This window comes from Orycteropus afer, unplaced genomic scaffold (assembly GCF_000298275.1).
Source record: "Orycteropus afer afer isolate SDZICR_OR568_19922 unplaced genomic scaffold, OryAfe1.0 scaffold00057, whole genome shotgun sequence".
Lineage (NCBI taxonomy): Eukaryota > Metazoa > Chordata > Mammalia > Tubulidentata > Orycteropodidae > Orycteropus > Orycteropus afer.
In genome coordinates this window covers 1,297,239-1,317,205 of record NW_006921644.1, presented here as the reverse complement: position 1 = coordinate 1,317,205, position 19,967 = coordinate 1,297,239, and the positions used below count along the sequence as shown (strand labels likewise).

The 19,967-nt window shown below is 41.1% G+C and overlaps 1 protein-coding gene across 1 annotated transcript in view; it reads left to right on the top strand.

The window, feature by feature from the left end:
• The window catches only part of ADAMTS18 (ADAM metallopeptidase with thrombospondin type 1 motif 18), a 175,477-nt gene that overhangs the window by 80,714 nt on the left and 74,796 nt on the right, over positions 1–19,967 (top strand). The window contains exons 4-10 of the mRNA XM_007939106.2: positions 4,272–4,554; positions 6,763–6,956; positions 7,227–7,310; positions 9,181–9,340; positions 13,961–14,066; positions 15,200–15,337; positions 18,571–18,724. Of these exons, the coding sequence (XP_007937297.1) occupies positions 4,272–4,554; positions 6,763–6,956; positions 7,227–7,310; positions 9,181–9,340; positions 13,961–14,066; positions 15,200–15,337; positions 18,571–18,724 (1,119 nt within the window). The remainder of the gene's footprint in view (positions 1–4,271; positions 4,555–6,762; positions 6,957–7,226; positions 7,311–9,180; positions 9,341–13,960; positions 14,067–15,199; positions 15,338–18,570; positions 18,725–19,967) is intronic.

Genomic DNA, 19,967 nt, shown 5'->3' with positions numbered 1-19,967 from the left:
AAAAAAAAAAAAAAAAACAACTTTATTATTCAAGACCCTTCTTTAAGGTTTACTTTTGTTTTTCCATTTGAAGTTCTGGTTTGACTGCAGAAAACATTAATCCATTAAGTCTTTCATGAAATATTGAATAAGTATAGGTACTGGAATACAAGTCAGTTAAGAGATGGCCCTTGCCTTCAAGGAACTTGTAGCGTCCTGGTTTTCATTGTTTTTTTGAGGTTGTTCACACTGAACCATTAAAGATGAGTTGTGCGTACATTGTTGTTAATTGCTTTCAAGTTGACTGGGACTCCTGGGCACTCCACGTACAACAACAGAGCATTGCCCAGTCCTGTGCCATTGTCACACGTACTGGCATGCTCAAGTTCATTGTTGTGGACACTTTGTTTTGAGTGTCTTCCAGCCTAGGGACCTCATCTTCCAGCACCCTATTGGACTGTATTCTGTTGTAATCAATAGGGTTGTCATTGTCATTGGTCATCAGATCTTTCTTCTTAGTTTACTTAGTACGGAGACTCCCATGAAGCCTGTCCACCATGGGTGGCCCTACTTGTATTGGAAATACCAGTGCCATGGCTTCCAGCATTACAGCACATGCAAGTCACCACAGCACAACAAACTGACAGTCAGGTGGTGATGTGTGTGCACATGAAGCACTTAGTTTATCAAATAAATCTGGAATATTCACTCACCACTTTCCTGTTCACTCTGAATCCCAAAATGGAATTGAAATATGACCTATAGGGAAGGCTTTTTAAAGGAAAAATGAGGCATATTTCATGAAGTGTGATTTGTACCTGGAGTGGGTCCTTTGAGAATTATTTTGGCCGTTCAGATCTAAAATAGGAAACCTACAACTGCTGACGGATAAAGCGTACATTCTGTTACAGGTGATGTTTGTTTCCATCAAAACAGATGGATAAAAAGCACATAAACTGTGCTTGAGATTGTTTGGAAGCGCGGGGGGGCGGGGGGAAGATAATTTTAAATAAGCTTGTGATTTATGGTTTCCCCTTTTTAAACATAAAATGATAAAATATGATCCAGATAGAATATTGACTCTTGGTCAGTACCCACTTAATTTTGAAACCTAGAAGCTAAATTTCTGTATTTTCCAAATTGGAAAATATGGAGGCGCCATTCTTAATGGGGGAAGAATTACAGTGAGCCTAACCGACAGCATACAGAGCCCAATAGGGGGCGAAGCCCAGCTCTTTACCTCTGGCCGCCTTTGTCTACCGAGGCACAGAGGTCCCCCAGGTGGAGAGGAAGGCCCATCCACCATTATTCAGTTTATCGCGCCCACACCTTAGTGCTCTTGGCGCCTTTCCTGTCCTTCTCCATCGTAGGGGCAGACCAAGCCATGGCCACATTTCATCGCCTCCTTAGCAGGCTAGTGGGTCTCTCTGTCCCCACTCTGCCTGCACCAGCCTTTCCCTGCTCCTGTCTGAGTGGTCGGTTTCTTAGTTCCGTGTAGGCTTCCCCTGCATGAACTGAAAAAGGGCCACTCCTCTCAGTGAGAAGCCTCCCAAAGGCGGTTTGTGAACTCCCCCTCCAAAATCTGTTTCCCCGTCTCCTCACCTTTTCTGTCATTTTCCCTCATAAAATCCAATTCTTTTTTTTTCATACCTGACACAGGAAATATTTCATTCCTATCTGATGTTCACTTGTTGAATCCCTGCTTCCTGCATTTGAATAGAAGCCACATGAAACCACAGATCTGTCTTGTTCACCACTGTTTAGCCAGAACATTCCGACTCATAGAGACCCCCTTTAGGTTTCTGAGGCAGTAGATCTTTATGGGCGTAGATTGCCCCATCTTCCGTCCATGGAGTGGCTAGTGGGTTTGAACCACCACCCCTCTGGTTGGCAGTCAAAAGCCTTAGGCACTACACCACCAGCGCTCCTTTTGCATGTGTTTAGCAACTCAAATGTTTCACACACTCCACAAATATGTAAATTGGAGGCTCCTTTTGGATGCACTGGGTTTCTATTTTGTGACTATTGTTGTTGTTGTTGTTATGTGCCGTGGAGTCAGCCCTGACTCATAGCGACCCCTCCTTGGGTTTCTGAGGCAGTATCACTACGGAAGTAGGATTGCCCAACCTTCCTTCCTAGGAGTGGCTGGTGGGTTTGAACCGCCAGCCTTCTGGTTAGCAGTCAAGTGCCTTAGCCACTATGCTACCAGAGCTCCCTTTGTGACTATTAAGTGTATTCATTTGGCTAGATTCCAATGATCTCCACCAAACAGAACCATAACATAGTGTTTTTTCCTTAACATGTAGCACTGTAAAATTCTTGTTTTATTATAAAAACTTTTTTTTCAAATGTTTGCCTTCTTATTCTGAACTGAAAGGTAGAGGGGGGTGGTGAGCCCAACACCCTTGTCCCAAAGAGGATGACAATTATTTTTATTGCCTTTTTAATACACAATTTTTTCAGTAGACCTTTGCATTGCCTACAGTTTTCTTGAAAACCAAAACCAAACCCACTGCCATCAATGATTTTCATGAAATTGGGAGAAAATAGAAAGCTTCCAAACCAGTTTGTCCAGTTAAAGCACTTAAGTGGCTTAAGTCTTTGATATTAGTTGAACCCAGTAGTGAAGTTAGGCTGGAGGGCTTTAATGGATAATTCCCTATTCTTTTCCCACTTTAACTGTTCATTCTGTCCATTGGGAACCTTTAACGGTGTTCTTTGTCTGCATGGAGCTTGGAAGCAGTAAGCGCACTGGGGAGGTGGGGGCTTCAGTGAGAGGGCGCTGGTCAGGGAGTAGGATATTGAATTATATCTGTACTTCCAACTAGGATTTTCTTCACAGGGCAGTTAAGAGGTTTCAATAAAGTATTTCATGGAATGTTCCCGGCTTCACACTTAAATATAAAAAAAAGTTTATTATTTTTTTTAATGGTCTTAAACATGTCACTTCCCAACTCTACTTTCTCCCACTGTTCAAGGAAGGGGTGTTGACACGCCCTCCCCTCTAAGATACTTCTGTTTACTTACTCAATAAATATGTGTAGACTACTAATAAACAAATAGGATCTCTGGTGGCGTAGTGCCTAAGGCATTTGACTGCTAACCAGAAGGCTGGCGGTTCAGACCCACCAGCTACTCCACAGAAGGAAGGCTGGGCAATCTACTTACTTCCCTAGAGATACCACCTCATAAACCCAAGGGTGGGTCGCTATGAGTCGGAACCAACTTGACAGCAGTGAGTTTGGGTTTTTTTTGGAATACACAAATATTTATCTCATGATAGTTCATGCCAGACACCCAGGGTGCACATGTTCTCCTGCTGTACCTCGTATTTGCATATGGAGGGGTGGTAGAGAGGGACAGTACTTAAATAATTGCTGTATTTGATGTTTGTTCCCTTCGTAACAGATGAACTTGAACCAAGTAAACTGTGGCTTGAGGTTATTTTAAATAGGGTCATGAGTGCAGCTTCTCTGAGGAGACCACGTTTAAGCAGAAAGGGAAATGAACAGCAAAAGCCAAGGAGTAGATGGGAGAAGATTTCAAGTGCAAGAAAAAGTGTGGGCAAACACCTTGACGTGTGGAAGGGCCCAGTAGCAAACACCTTGACATGTGAAAGGGCCCAGTAGGTTTCAGAATTGAAAGACATGTGCTGTTTAAAATGGTGTGGAAGGGATGAAGGGAAATGGAAGTTTATGCTGGGGTTTGTGGGCCAGGAACAGGGGTTTGGATTTGAGATTAACACCACTCTCCAAAACAAGCAAGCAAACAAACAAACCCAACCCAGTTGCCATCAAGTAGGTTCTGACTCATGGAGACCCCATGTCTATCCAAGTTGAACTATATTCTGTAGGGTTCTCAGTAGCGGATTGCATGGAATGTCTTTGTTTTCACCTCCCAACACTATTATCTCCTTGAGGATGGGGATGTTTACCACAGTGTCTGCCATGTCACAGTACAGAAGGACCCAGGATGTCACCTGGCTCAGCCCTTCCATCCACAAACATCAAGATGGTAGCCTGGAACTGTGGTTAAGAGCATCACCTCTAACTGGAGAGCCCTGGCTGCCAATACTGTCTTTCCCACTTACTACTGAGGCTTCCGTTTTTTCCTCTGTAACATGGGAGCCATAATAGCAGCAGCTTCTACTTGTGCAGCTAAAATGAGGTGATGTGTGGCCAGCAGTTGGCACAGTGCCTGCACACAGAAAGTGTTCACTAAGCGGTTGTTGAAAATGAACACATATAAAAAAGATGCATGAAATAATGTTTTCTTTATGTTTGGCTTTTTAGTCAGGTTTAATAAGGACAGGAAAAAATGAATTCCTCATCTCACCATTACCTCAACTGCTGGCGCAGAAACACAACCACAGCTCTCCCAGTGGCCACCATCCTCACGTACTCTACAAAAGGACAGCAGAGGAGAAGGTGCGGCAGTACCAGCTCTACTCCAGCCCTGGTCACCATTCTCCTGGTCGCCCCGCAAGTCATCCTCCCCATGCGTCTCAGAGACAAGAAGGAGATTACCACCATCGAAGGTTGCAAAAGCAGCATTTTTGTGGACGACGCAAGAAATGTATGTAAGGAAACTTTTTCTTGTTGTGTTCTTGCAGGCTTTCTTGAGTGCTGTTGTGTCTCTGAAAACAGCACCCAGATTTCCAATCCATTTACTTCTGATGAAAGAAAACCCAAACCAATACCAAATGCACTGCCATGGAGTCAGATCCGACTCATAGCGACCCCTCCTTGGGTTTCCAGGGCGGGATCACTACGGAAGTAGATCGCCCAACCTTCCTTCCGAGGAGTGGCTCGTGGGTTTGAACCGCCAGCCTTCTGGTTAGCAGTCACATGCCTTAGGCACTACGAAATCAGAGTAAATTCCTAGGTGTGGTTGGATGTTCCTCCTTTGAGGAACCTAAGGAGAAGCTGCTTATGAAACAAGAACTTAAGCACCTGAGGAAAGGTGAGGGTGATACACAGGGACCCTGGGACAGGATCTGTGGCCCAGATACAATTTCTACATTTTGTAGACCAGCAGTATCCAGTAGGAATATAATATGATTCCTGTGTGAAGTTTTAAATTTTCTAGTAGCTACATTTAAAAAGATTTTTTTAATGAAATTTAATATTTTCATATCCAAAATATGACCCTTTCAGCACATAATCAGTGTAACAAATCATCAATATGATATTTGACATTCATTTTTCATACCGTGTTTTCAAAATCCAAGATTTATTTTACATTCACAACATTCCAATTAGATGCTAAATTTTCATTGCAAATACTGGATCAGTACTTAGAGTTCATAAAATTTATGATAGAGAAATTAGATTTACATACTCAAGTTGTTCCAAATATACTTTAAGGGCTTTTTCAAAAACCGAAACAGGGATTGGTTTTTAAATTTAAACTTAAATTAATGAAAATGAAATAAAATAAAAAATTCTGTTCTTCAGTGCCACTAACCACTTTTTAATGGTGTAACAGCCATGTGTGGCAAATGGCTACCATATTGGATAGTGCAGCCAGATGATGGTTTTGCTTGTGGAGAAGAGAAACCAGGATCACTGAAATCATGATCAGGAACCATCATGAAATACAATGTTTCGACTATTTGTGATTGTGTCTGGGTTCATGAATGTGCGTTATTGAAACAGCTGCTTCAAGGAACAGCCATTTGCATATATCTATGGAAGTTATACTTTAGATCTATCGAATGATAGTAATGGTATTCATAATGATAATGATAAATATTTGATATCTAATATCAAAGCCAATCCTTACAACAACTTTGTTAATGGGTATTTTGCTCTTTTTATGGATAAGGAAACTGAGATTAAGTCACAGGGCTCAGTAAGTGACCAGCCTGATTTTTAAATCTAATTCTAAATGACTTGATCTTTTAATTGCACTCTGTGCAGGGTACGCTTCACTGTTGTGACTGTACCAACAGTGAAAGTATTGAACTATTTCTATACTAGGTATTAAATAGTTACTGTCCTGAGCTTTCCAAATGTCCTCTTCCCTGCTGCCTCAACTCCTTTCCCAGGAAACCTTGGGCTGGTCACTGTCCATTAACTAAAGGGGTCATGACTGGCCCCACAAGCACCTCCAGGTGTCTGCATAAGGTCTATGGCCAGTATCCACTCAACTCAATTGGTGCCTGTGCTTTACTGGAAATGTTTAATGTAATTTTAATACTATCCCTGAGTATGCTGTTGTCCCGATAACTCAATCAATATTAGGGTCAAAGAGTCTTTTTTGACCATTTACACCTGCTATTAAAGTTTGTGGTAGATAAAGAAAACGTATAGGAGTGGGTAGTGTTTTACAGGGGTTTATGTTTTCTTTAGAAAATAGTCTATAAAGTGTTATCATGAATTCAGATTCAAAGTGTGTCTATTTCTGCACTTTTTGAGCACTGACATAGAATTAGCTTTCTCTAGTTTTAAAACTCCTTCCACAAAATTGATACTTCTTGACCTGGTGTACCAACTAGAATTGATTGTAGCTTGTTTTCGTTTGCTCTTCAGAGCAGTCTTGACTTACTGACCCTATTTTTCCTCTGATACAAGCATCCATCATCCATCCATCCGTTGAACACATCTTTCTTGGCCACATTCTGTGTGCACAGCATCATGACAGGCACTGATGATGTCACTTATCAGTGGTTTAGTTAAGTGTTGATGACATTGTCTCTCTCCTTCCTTTCTGTCAGTTTCTCTCAGCCTATCTCATTCCGATTACTGACGTCCCACCCAAATGCTCTTATGTCCATTGCAGATGCCCCCAAGCCTCCCTTAGAGGACAGCTACCTGCGGTTTGATGAATATGGGAGCTCAGCACGGCCCAGACGGTCAGCTGCAAAGGCACAAAAGGGCCTGAATGTGGAAACCCTAGTGGTAGCAGATAAGAAAATGGTGGACAAGCACGGGAAGGGAAACGTAACCACATACATTCTCACAGTCATGAACATGGTAAGGAGGTTGTCATGACTCCAACATTTCCGGCTCTCCAGAGAGCATGAAATCATAGAATTCCCTTGCATGGATTCAGTAGCAGGTGTAATCACATGATATTATTTGAGGAGTGTGGTGGGGAGCTGAGTGTTAAGGAAGTTATCTTCACATGTACATGTATTTGGTGAAATTGAAGCCTACCTACCTATAAATATGTCTGACTCTACACAGCTTGGGAAATCCTGAGAGTCTGTTCATTTTCTACTTTTTGAAAAATTGTTCTCACAGGTTTCCAGCCTATTTAAAGATGGGACCATTGGAAGCGACATAAACATTGTTGTGGTGAGCCTCGTTCTTCTGGAACAAGAGCCTGTAGGTGGCGACCTTCATTTATTTCTTCATTCATTCTGTCATTCAGGATGCATTTGTTGAGCTCTTACTATGTGTCAGTCCCTGTACTAGTCATTAAAAATTCAAATCTGAAAGTATGTGAACCCTGGCCTCAAGGAAAATAAAATGAAATAGGGCTATGTAAACAAATAACTAAAATACAACAAAACAATTGTGTATATTTATGTATGTAGATATATACTTGTATATATATAACCAAAAAACCAAACTCACTGCTGTCGAGTTGGATCTGACTCACAGTGACCCCTCCTTGGGTTTCCGAGGCAGTATCACTTCCAAGGAGTGGCTGGTGGTTAGCCTTCTGGTTAGCAGTCAAATGCCTTAGGCACTACACCACCAGAGCTCCCTGTATATATGTAGTTACATATAAAACATTAAATGTGCTTATATAATATAAATACCAATATAAATAGTATATTGTAAAAGCAAAGTATAAATATTAGGAGGTGTCACAATGAAAATGCATTTAGTTACAGACTTAAGGGTTAGTTGAATTTTGCAAGTTGGCTATGCTGAGTAATTGTGTTTGATGAAGACAGATATTTTGAAAATATATTGATATAAGTCATCAGCAAATTCTTGTAGTAAACCCAATGTATTCCCAAAACCATTGGAGGTGTTCCAAAGAATAAACAAGGATGATTTAACTGCCCTACTGCCCTTGAATTGATTACAGTGATGTGCAAGACATAAGGACAGGGTAAATTATAAAACCAGAACATATAATGAAGTGTTAAATTTCATGGTGCTCACTTCTTTGTAGTGTTTTGATGTTGAAACTGCGTTTTTGTGAGGTAGGGATTACCAATCAAACAAAGTTTTTTTTTAAAGTCCCCTGGGGCTTTTCCTCTTCATCTGGAAGGATGTACAAAGAAGGAAGTCAAAGACAAGGCAAAATTAATCTAATTGCCCAGGTGTGTAGAGCTACAGAGGTTAACAACTTGTCAATTTATTCTTGGACTTTCAGAAGATAGGGTGTGTGTGGGTTAAGAGTCACTTATGTCTTTAACCTACCACTTATACATTGCCCAAGGACATCAAAGCCAGTGGCATCCTGATTCACTGATAATTAGAGATCTCGTCTGAGAACTCTCAACTTGACCAAAGTCAGTAGCTTTAAAGAAACATTTTGAGAAATGATTGTTTTAAAAGTAAGATCTATCCTACCTTTAGAGTCAACTATTTTTTCATTCTTCCATTCAGTGAACTTGTGTTTTATTGACAAATTGATTGAAATCGATGATGTGTCAGGCCCGTGTTGGCAGCTGTGAAATAGCTATAAATACACGAAGGTGTCTGCCTTCCTGAAACTGCTATTCTATTAACAATGCTGTTGTCCTTTATTACAATCAATTTATTATGTTCTAAAAATTATAAGCATTTTATACAGGTAATGCTAGTGTGAAATGTGCAAAGGTACTCCTAGCTTACCATATTTTCATGCAAATAATGTGCACATTATATTTTTTTTTTTTTGCCAGCTGCAGAACCCCTACTACCACGTGTTACTTTCTTAAGCGGTATACGTATGGGTGCGTTATTTATGTGGGTGCATTATTTGCACAAAGTATGGAAATGTCTATTTGTAGTAGAAATGTAATAGGTCATGACCTACGCTGCTGACATTTTGTAGTTACTTTGAATATCATGAGCGTTTACCTGAAATAGAATTTTTTTACTAATTTTCTCCAACCTTAGCTCAAGTGTTGCCCTCTACTGACCTTTCTCCCTAGAAACGTGATGTGTCTGTGTTTGCCTGTACAAATGGAATGATTCCACGTTCTCATCTCTGTGACAAATTCACACTCTGACTTGTGTGGGTTTCCCATAGGGAGGATTATTGATCAATCATCATGCAGACCAGTCTCTGAATAGTTTTTGTCAATGGCAGTCTGCTCTCGTTGGAAAGAATGGCAAGAGGCATGACCACGCCATCTTACTGACGGGATTTGATATTTGTTCCTGGAAGAATGAACCATGTGACACTCTAGGTATGATACAAACCAATAACTTCATGCACATCCATGTTAGCTGAAAGCCGAAGTCCAGAAACATGGCTATTGGGCAGGTGGCCCTTATGATGCTTAATAAGGAGGCAGAATATTTAAATTGTGCAGCATTTTCATCATACTTTCTGGTGAATATTGAATTCAGTGTGGAGCAGGGGAACCTATTTACTTTATGTCTTATAGTTGTAGTTATTTACCTCATTGGTGATAATGGAGACATGAGATCAATCATTGTTTAAGTAGACAAGTTATGGGTTATTCCATAAGCATCATGATCACAAAGCCAGATCACTGAGGACAATTTGATCGCTTTCCATGTACTCAGTTGTGTCACTAGGTAGCAGTGCCTCCTTTGAAAAGTTACTTGACCTCTGGAAGGGCTCAATTCTTCTGTGTTTGTAAAACCCAGTGAGAGGAAGGGTGCTATCTTTTCTTTTTAATATTTAAATGGACTTTATTTATTAGAGCAGTTTTATATTTATGGAAAGTGTGCACAGTTTATCTTATTAACGTCTTGCATTAGTGTGGTATATTTTTTATAGTCAATGAACCAATATCCATATATTATTGTTAACTAACTTCCATAGTTTGTTAGGATTTCCCCTCTATGTTATATAGCCCTATGGGCTTTGACAAATGCATAATGTCATGTGTCTACCACTACAGTGTCATACTGAAGAGCTTCACTGTCCTAAAAACGCCCTGTGCACTACCCTTTCATAGCTTCCTCCCTCCCCCTGAATCCTTGCCAACCACTGATCTCTGTACTGTCTCTGTTGTTGTTTTTATGTGCTGTCGAGTTGGACCTGACTCATAGCGACCCCTCCTTGGGTTTCCAAGATGGTATCACTATGGAAGTAGATTGCCCAACCTTCCTTCCGAGGAGTGGCTGCTGGGTTTGAACCACCAGGCTTCTGGTCAGCAGTCAAGTGCCTTAGGCACTACGCCACCAGAGCTCCCACTGTCTCTGGAGTCCTGCCTTTTCCAGAACACCATGAGTTGGAATCATATAGTATGTAGATTCTTTGGGCTGGCTTCTTTCACTTAGCATTTAAGAGTCCTCCATGTCTTTTTGTAGCCTGTTGGCCCATTTCTTTTTATCACTGAATAGTACTGCATTGTATGGATGTACCGTAGTCATTTATCTAGTCACTTACTGGAGAACACCTTAAAAAAAAAAAAAATCAAACTCACTGCCATGGAGACAGATCCGAATCACGGTGACCTCTCCTTGGGTTTTCAAGGCCATATCTCTACGGAAGTAGATTGCCCAACCTTCCTTCTGAGGAGTGGCTGGTGGGTTTGAACCGCCAGCCTTCTGGTTAGCAGTCAAGTGCCTTGGCATTACCCCACCAGATCTCCTAAAGGACACCTTGATTGCTTCTGGTTTTTGGCAATTATGAATAAAGCTGCCATAAACATTCACGGCAGGTTTTTATGTGGACATATATTTACAACTCATTTGGGTCTATACCCAGGAGCAAGATTTCTGGATTGTATGGAAATCCTAGGTGTAGCTTTGTAAGAAACTGCCAGATGGTTTTCCAAAGTAGTGGTACCATTGGCACTCCCACCAGCAATGAGTGAGCGTCTGTTGCTCTACACCCTAACCAGCATTTGGTGTGTTGTTGTTGTTGTTGTTGTTATGTGCCGTCGAGTTGGCCCCGACTCATAGCGACCCCTCCTTGGGTTTCCGAGGCAGTATCACTACGGAAGTAGGATTGCCCAACCTTCCTTCCGAGGAGTGGCTGGTGGGTTTGAACCTCCAGCCTTCTGGTTAGCAGTCAAGTGCTTTAGCCATTATGCTACCAGAGCTCCTTTTGGTGTGTTAGTGTTTTGAATTTTAGCCCTTTGAATAGCTGTGTGATAGGACTGTATCCCCTACATGTATAAGTCTCCTGTGCTTTCTGATATTTTCTGTTTCATGCAGTTGTGTTGTGCATAGTAGGAATTCTTCTTTTTCTATCATTTTTTTGATGAACTGACAATGATTAAGATTAAGGACTGGAATACTTTCTTCAGTAAAGGACCAGATAATAAATGTGTTAGTCTTTGTGGGCTCTGTGTTTCAGTCACAGCTACCCAACTCTGATGTTTTAGCATTCAAACAGCCATAGACAATGTGTAAGTGAGTGAATGTGGCTGTGTCCCAATAAAGCTTCTTTTACAAAAACAGTTGGTGGGTCAGGTTTGACCCAGAACCCATAGTTTGCTGACACAACTGATGGTCTAGAATGATGGTAAAATTTGGGGAGGTTGAGAAAAAGTTATATAATTTGCTACCTTATCTTTTTTTTTTTTTCCCTGTTAGAGAAGAAGATAGGTTGGATTTTACAAAAGTTTTAGTTTTTACATTTTTAGAATTCTCTGTAATGCCTTATTAAAAAAATAAGGCTCTGTCATTCATCACAATCTTTTTAAATAACTAACTTATTTAAATAACTTATTTAAATAACTAACTCTTATAACTAAGAGTTGATCACTTAGGGCATTACCTCACAGGAAGGGTTTTTATGATGAGGAATGTATATATTCATTCATAGTCTTGGTTTGGAATTTTCAAAGTGACACCTGATAACCCAGTTGATTGTTTCTTTTTAAGAGGAATTATAAGAAGGAGATAGTTTTATCAGTTTTCTTTGATTAAAGACCAAAATATAAGGAAAAGCTTAGAAAACAGATATAATTCCAGGGGCCCCAACAACTGGTTTATAAGCCAATTACTTTAAGTTGTTGTTGTTGTTGTTATGTGCCGTCGAGTTGGCCCCGACTCATAGCGACCCCTCCTTGGGTTTCCGAGGCAGTATCACTACGGAAGTAGGATTGCCCAACCTTCCTTCCGAGGAGTGGCTGGTGGGTTTGAACCGCCAGCCGTCTGGTTAGCAGGCAAGTGTCTTAGCCACTATGCTACCAGAGCTCCCAATTACTTTAAGTAGCATATCCTAATAAAAAGATTATGGATTTTGACCTCAGATAGGCCTGTGTTTGATTCCTGAGTCAAGAACATAGGACTGTGAGACCTTGGCCAGTTAATTCATCTTTCTGAACCTCAGGGTCCTCCTCTCTAATTATATACACACATGTACACTAGGCAGGTAGCACAGTGTCTGGTATTTAGCTGCCATATATTAAGTGATAAAGGTGATTATGGTGGTGAGGATGCCATCCTGACATTTGCCTTTGCATTAGCTTTCCCAGATTGTATCTCTCACATTGCAGCAGTGGGTGGGTACAGTCAGTTCACAAGTATGCATTTAACACCACCTGCGGGCATAGTTGTGAGAACCCAACACTGGGAAGAAAGACATTCACACAATATTATGTCATTCAAGATTGAATCAAAGACGGGCTTGCATGGTTTTAAAATTGCTCTTGGAGAGATACAGGTTCACTAATGTAGTAAAGGCCTAACTCTTTGGGAACAAAACACTCATCACGTTTAAATGGCCAGGAGAACATGAGTTTAATAAGGACATATCACTGAGGCATTCCTGGTCTAGAAAAAAGCCAGGCTGTGTGTTTTCCCTTAGAAAATATATCCTGAGGTTTGATGCTAGTGCCACTGTTAAGTAGTGCTTTGAACTGGCTCAAGCTGGTTCAGTCATGGCAAATGAAGCCAAAATGGGATGGGCTGGTATTTGCAAAATATGGGTGCCTGGAACAATAACCAGGGGAATGGGAAAAATGACAGGTTGAAGCCTTGGAATGGGAGACTCAAAAGAGATATAGTGAGCCCTGATGCAGGAAACTGGATTATTGCCAGGACTGTGCAGAGACACCCATGTTCAGAATGGTACTATCTAGGGAGCTCTGGTAGCATAGTGGCTAAGGCACTTGACTGCTAACCAGAAGGCTGGCGGTTCCTCGGAAGGAAGATGGGGCAATGTACTTCCGTAGTGATACTGCCTTGGAAACCCAAGGAGGGGTCTCTATGAGTCAGGTCTGCCTCGACAGCATATAACAACAACAACAACAACACTGCTATCTTTGATCAGGGAATGGTTGTTTCCAACCATGGCAGATGAGAGATTTGGTTGCTATGCAACATGCATGCTGCCCTTGTTTTCTAAGAGAGGGGTTAAGTTCTAGCAGGGCATCCAATCGTAGTGTTCCCCATTCCAGTAATCATTCCAGGCACCCAAATTTTGCAAATCTCAGTCTGTTCCGGTTTTGTTTCATGGACCATGACCGAACTGAGAAGAACTGATTCTTAGCCCTGCTATTAAATGAATATTTTTCATTGGTTTAGATATCATTTTAATAGTTGCTCTACCCCAAATAATACACATAGACGTGCTGTATACATTTCCTGTGCCTTACTATGTAAAATGGGCATTGTAATACTCATGCTGACTTCATGAGGTGATGGGAGTATAAGTTGATGGCAGTATCTGAAAAAGCAAGAAACTATGCAAGATTGCAGTTTTTAGATTATCATTCAGACAACTATACACTTTTAAGTGGTTAATTGATTAATATTTTCCTGAAAAAAGGGAAATGCATTCGCCTATTAAACTGTGTCGAACATTTTGGGAAGGGGAGGAAGAGTGTGCGTGTGGGGGTGCACTTTTGGAGTCATATCTGAAACTGATTTTTCAATAGGTTTTGCCCCCATCAGTGGAATGTGCAGTAAGTACCGAAGCTGCACCATCAACGAGGACACAGGACTCGGCCTTGCCTTCACCATCGCTCATGAATCAGGGCACAAGTAGGTGGCCCCTTGACTCAACACTTTATATGGTAACTTTATATGGTAGCTATTAAGTGTCATTCCTCTAATGATTATTATTAATCTCAATAGAATGAATAGGCTGAGTCTTACTAATCTTAGAATAGTATCTAATATATAAGGAAAACCAGTTGCAATTAATTCATTTCCAACTCACGGTGACCCCCCATGTGTGTCAGAGTTGAACTGTGCTCCACAGGGTTTTCAATGGCTGGTATTTTGGAAGATTGCCAGACCTTTATTTTATTTTATTTTGAGGTGCGTCCTGGTCCACCCTGTTGGCTGAGCACTTTCACTGTTTGTACTACCCAGGGACTCCGATGTATAACAAGTATTCAATAAATGCTCATCATCATTGATGTGAGGGAATTTGGGAATCATTTCGTCATAATGTGGATGATTTCTAGGGAGTAAACTACCTAATATTATTTTTACTCTTTAATTGCCAGACCTTCTGTAACAAAATGACATGAGTGAAAGCTTTCTCATCGAATGCATTCAAAAGAAGTCCTTCCTTTGCTTTCAGTAGATAAATTCAATCATGTTTATGATGTTTAGGATTATAATAGGATTTATTTATAAGCAGATTTATTTATAATTGATTTCAGTTAGTAAATAATTTATTTTGGAGAGAAGGTTTCATGTCATACCAGCCTTATGCATGAATAGTCCTTAAACAATTTTTGATCAGCTTTTCTGTGCCTACCTTCTGCTCACTCTGGACTTCCTTACTGTAGTTCCATGGTAAGTGGCAAGAGAAGAATTTTGTTACTTGTAATTAAACAATGACGATCCCATCACTTTAGGGTAGCTTAGAAAGCCTGGCAGAAATTTCCTAGCCCTTAAAGTATGTAACGGATGCAACAATCCTTGATTTTCTTCTGGCCAAGACATAACAGAGCCCTAATGTTCTTTGCCATTTTCTTTGTGAATTTTACAATGCTTTATATGACATCTTATTTTGGTCTTCCTCTTTTCTTATCAGTTCAAAGATTAGTCTTCACGTGGGTTTGTTGATTCTCAGTGGATTTTTTCTTCCTCTGGTTTTAATTTGGAAAATCAATTCACAGACACGTTTTCTGCCCCTTCACTTCCACATCCTTCTCTTCCAGCTTCGGCATGGTTCATGATGGAGAAGGCAATCCCTGCAGAAAGGCTGAAGGCCACATCATGTCACCCACACTGATGGGAAACAACGGGGTGTTTTCCTGGTCTTCCTGCAGCCGCCAGTATCTCAAGAAATTCCTTAGGTAAGACAGGCCAAAACCCGGGGTGGGGCCATGACTGGGGTATAGAGGTGAAGACATGTACCCCACAGAAAGGCTGGTAAGCCCCCCTGGTGCTGCTGATACCATCTCTATTAACACAGTAGAGATGGTTAGAGTCTATTGCTGAAACAATAGACTGGGTGACTAGCAGAGTGTTAAATGCTGTCTACTTAGCACCTCGAACCTTCCTCACAGCAATGCTATATCCTCCTTGTAGAGTTAAGGAAAGTGACTGTTGGAGAAGTTAATTATATCACTTAAGGTTGCAGACAATGGATTCACACTTAGATCTGTTCTAATTCCAGGATCTGTGCTTTTCACCACCTCTCTTCCCTGACTCCCAGAGGCTGCTACATATCATATTTTTATCATGATTGATTATTTTAATGTGATCAATCAGTTTGGTTATGTTGTCATTGTTGTTGTTATGTGCCATCAGACTCCTAGCGACCCCTCCTTGGGTTTCTGAGGCAGTATCACTATGGAAGTAGATTGCTCCATCTTCCTTCCTAGGAGTGGCTGATGGGTTTGAACCACCAGCCTTCTGGTTAGCAGTCAAGTGCCTTAGCCACTATGCTACCAGAGCTCCCAGTTTGGTTATGAGTGTGTTAAAAAATATCCCAACTGTATGGCTGTTTTTGAATGGCTAGAGCATTGTCTTGATTGACTATTTTGATTGACGTGGCCATGAGCTAGGTCTCCATCCAAAAGATATCCAAAGGGAAGGGTAGCTATGGAAATCCTTACAAGAACTTGTAGATTGAAGAAGGAAAAATGGGAGGTAGGAAGGTAGCACTATTTGATTTTTTAAATAATGAACACAAAGCTGAAACTCTTTGAACTTTCCCTTAATTGAATATATTTAGATATTTGATCATTTTATCACTATAGCAATACTGTCATACAAAAAAATGCAATGCAATGCAATGCCTTGGAGTTGTTGTTAATGTGTGTTTATGTATACCCTTTCATATGTATGTAGGGATATCCTTTTAACTTATGTTGACCCACAAGTGCACTAAGGATGTCTTCCTTTGACCAGACATCAGGGAAGCAAAAGTGTCTTTGGGAATTGATATTCTTGATACGTTTGTGCTTGTCCCAGTGCAGGTTCTTTGCAAATGTTTGCAGAATTAACATTATACACAGGCAAGAGTAAGGGTATTTAACCAAATGATGCCTAAAGGATAATAAAAAGGTGACAAATCTTACTCTAATAATAACCTTTACAGTACAGAAGATTTTATTAGTTTAAAATTTCTGATTTGAGGCCTGAAATTATCTTCTCTAACTCGTGTGAGGATAGAATTAATAAATATTCTATAGCAAAGTCTACTTGGATGTAGATTGACTTTCCATCCTAAATATGTTTTACTTACATGCTTTTGGATAATAATAACATTAAGAAAAATACCAAAACTAGACCAAACTCACTGCCATGGAGTTGGATCCAACTCAGTGTGACCCCTCCTTGGGTTTCTGAGGCATTATCGCTATGGAGCGATTAGGAGCTCTGGTAGCATAGTGGCTAAAGCACTTGACTGCTAACCAGAAGGCTGGCGGTTCAAACCCACCAGCCACTCCTCGGAAGGAAGGTTGGGCAGTCCTACTTCCGTAGTGATACTGCCTCGGAAACTCAAGGAGGGGTCGCTATGAGTCGGGGCCGACTCGACGGCACATAACAACAACAACAACAACATCGCTATGGAAGTAGATTGCTCAACCTTTCTCCCGAGGAGTGGCTGGTGGGAACTGCCAGCTTTCTGATTAGCAGTCAAATGCCTTAGGCACTATGCCACCAGAACTCCTTTAAGAATAATGGCTACTGGAGAGAACAATCATACTCCTATGAAGGGCTGCTTATGCACAGGGAGATAGCTCAGGGTGCAGAAGAGTATGAAGGGATGGACACTGGGAGGAGGTAACTATGGGGAGGAAGTGGGAGGGGAGCTGCTGCATTGTAAATTTTGGTCAATGACATGAGACAAAGTATATGTGAACTGCTGTATGAAAAGTGAATTTTCTCTGTAAATCTTCCCCCAAATCCCAAAAAAAAAAAAAAAGAATAATGGCTAACTTTAATTGAGGGTTTATTATGTTATGGAGCTCTGGTGACACAGTGGTTAAGGCATTTGGCTGCTCACCACAAGGCCAGTGGTTTGAACTCACCAGCAGCTCCATGGTAGATGATCCAGTCTGCTTTCATAAAGATTCACAGCCTTGGAAACCCTACGGGGCCGTTCTACTCTGTCCTATTGGGTCGCTATGAGTCTGAATGAATTCGATGGTGGTGGGTTTGGTATGGGTTTTTGGTATTATGCTACGCAAAGGATATTACATTTTCTTGTTTGATGGGTCTAATAACCCTTATGGGAATCATGAGCATTACTGAGGCATAGAAAGGTCACATAACTTGGTTGCATAGTTGACCAGAATCCCCATCTGGCTGATTCTAAAATCACACTTTAACAACTATGCTATCTTAGCCCTCAGAGATACCAGAGATTAGTTATTGAAGTAAATGAAGGTGAGCTACCTTCTAAGAATATCCGTACCATCAAGACCGATTGTTTTCTAAACATGCCTCTGTCAAACATCCCTCAAGGGAGTTTTTCAGCCTTAAGTCCCAGTGTGTCCTTCTCCTGATTTCTTGCAACAGCCTTACTCCAGCTTTGCTTAAAGAGTATTTAAGGTGGAGTGTACCTCTGACAGTGTCACAGTGCTCTTCATTAGCCCAATTTTTGCAGAAGTAGATGGCCCATCCTTCTTCCCATTTCTCTGAGCTCTGCCCTAGCATCTGTAACAAAAATGCAGCATGACTTTAAGTTCCATCAGGACAGGTACTGACTCTGTCTGGTTTATGTTATGCCTGTAGTGTGTAGCATAATGCTTGGCCCAGAGTAGGCACTCAAAACCTGTTTGAATATGTATTGTTGAAGGGAATTTTCAAATACATTGACCCATCCCCATCTCCCATCGTATGAAATCCTTTGGATGTCTGAAACTTTCAGGACCATGTAAAATCCTTTGTAGCTGTGTAAAACCCAGCCTCTTAGACATGACTCACCTGTTGGAATAAACATACTCTTCGAATGCATACCTGTTACTTTAAGCATGTTTTATTTTCATTTGCACAAATGCATTCAGAGGTGTACTGTTCAGTGGGGAGAAGGCAGAGGACTGCAGTAATTATTGAGGCTGTGTTATCTCTACAGTACACCTCAGGCTGGGTGTCTGGTGGATGAACCCAAGCAAACAGGACAGTATACGTATCCGGACAAACTACCAGGACAGATTTATGATGCCGACACACAGTGCAAGTGGCAATTTGGAGCAAAAGCCAAGTTATGCAGCCTTGGTTTTGCGAAGGTATGTTTGCTTGTGATTTCAAACTTGCATTAAGATTCTGCTATGTGTCTGTGTACCGAACAGAAGTCTAAACATTTGGTTTAGGAAGGTCAAAGGTTAGAGTCTGGGTTATCTCGAGAATGTCAGTTATCTGCCATGATAATGAAGTGGCAAGTGTAATGTCAGTGAATTATCCTGGCTTATTCCCCATCGACCATGCCTCCTTTAAATACCATCTGACTGCACCTTTGGAAGAAAGTTCCTCTTCCTTAGGTGAAAATTTTACTGCTGGAAGTAAATCTGGGAACAGCTGCTTTTACCACTGGTAACCGCTGTTTTTGTTATCTTTGTATTCATATTCCCTTTCAATGGAATGGATTAAAAATCATTAGCACCCCCAAAATACATGCATATGCCTTTTGTTGTTTCCACCTATAGATTTTTTTTCCTCCATGTTTTCTAGAAAAGCAGGGTGTCTTTTTGTTTGTTTGTTTTGTTTTTAACTTTTTATTGTGATTAGGGTGAGAGTTTACAGAGCAAATTCGTTTTCCGTTCAACAATTCATACACATTTTGTTTCGTGACATTCATTGCAAACCCCTCAATGTGACAGTTCTCCCCCCACTTCCTCCCTGTGGTTACCTTGCCTGTGTCCTCCTTTCCTATGCATCCCTGCCTTCTGAGCTTTCTCCCTGTGCAAATGCTGCCCTTCTCATCTCCCACGGTTGATTGTTCTGAGGAGTGGACCTCCCTGGCATAATTGTTCACCTTGTAGGCCAGTGCGTTGTTTGGCAAAAGTTGAGCCATGGGAATGAGTTCATTTCCAGGCCTGAAGGTTAACTAAGCAGCTTAGTCTTGGAGGTTTCACCAGTTTCTGTCAGACCAGAAAGCCTGGTCTTTTTTATGATTTTGACTTTTGTTACCATTTTTTCTCCCACTCTATCCAAGATCTCCAATTTTGACTCCTTGAGTGGTGAGCACTGGCAGCTGAGTACCATTCTAGCTCTTCTGGTCTCATGGGTGTATAGGCTGAAGTTCACAGGGCCCTTGGAATAATTGTTCCCACACGTCTTAGATTTTCTTTACTCTCCTTTGCTCCAGAGGAGGAGAGACCAGTAGTTGTATCTTAGATGGCTGCTAGCATGTTTAGAAAAGCAGTTTGGACTTGCGGGCAAGATGGCGGACTAGGCAGAAGGATTGCACAGACCCTCTTCAACAAAGAAAAGGGAAACCAATTAACACAGACACAGAAGATAATCTTGGAC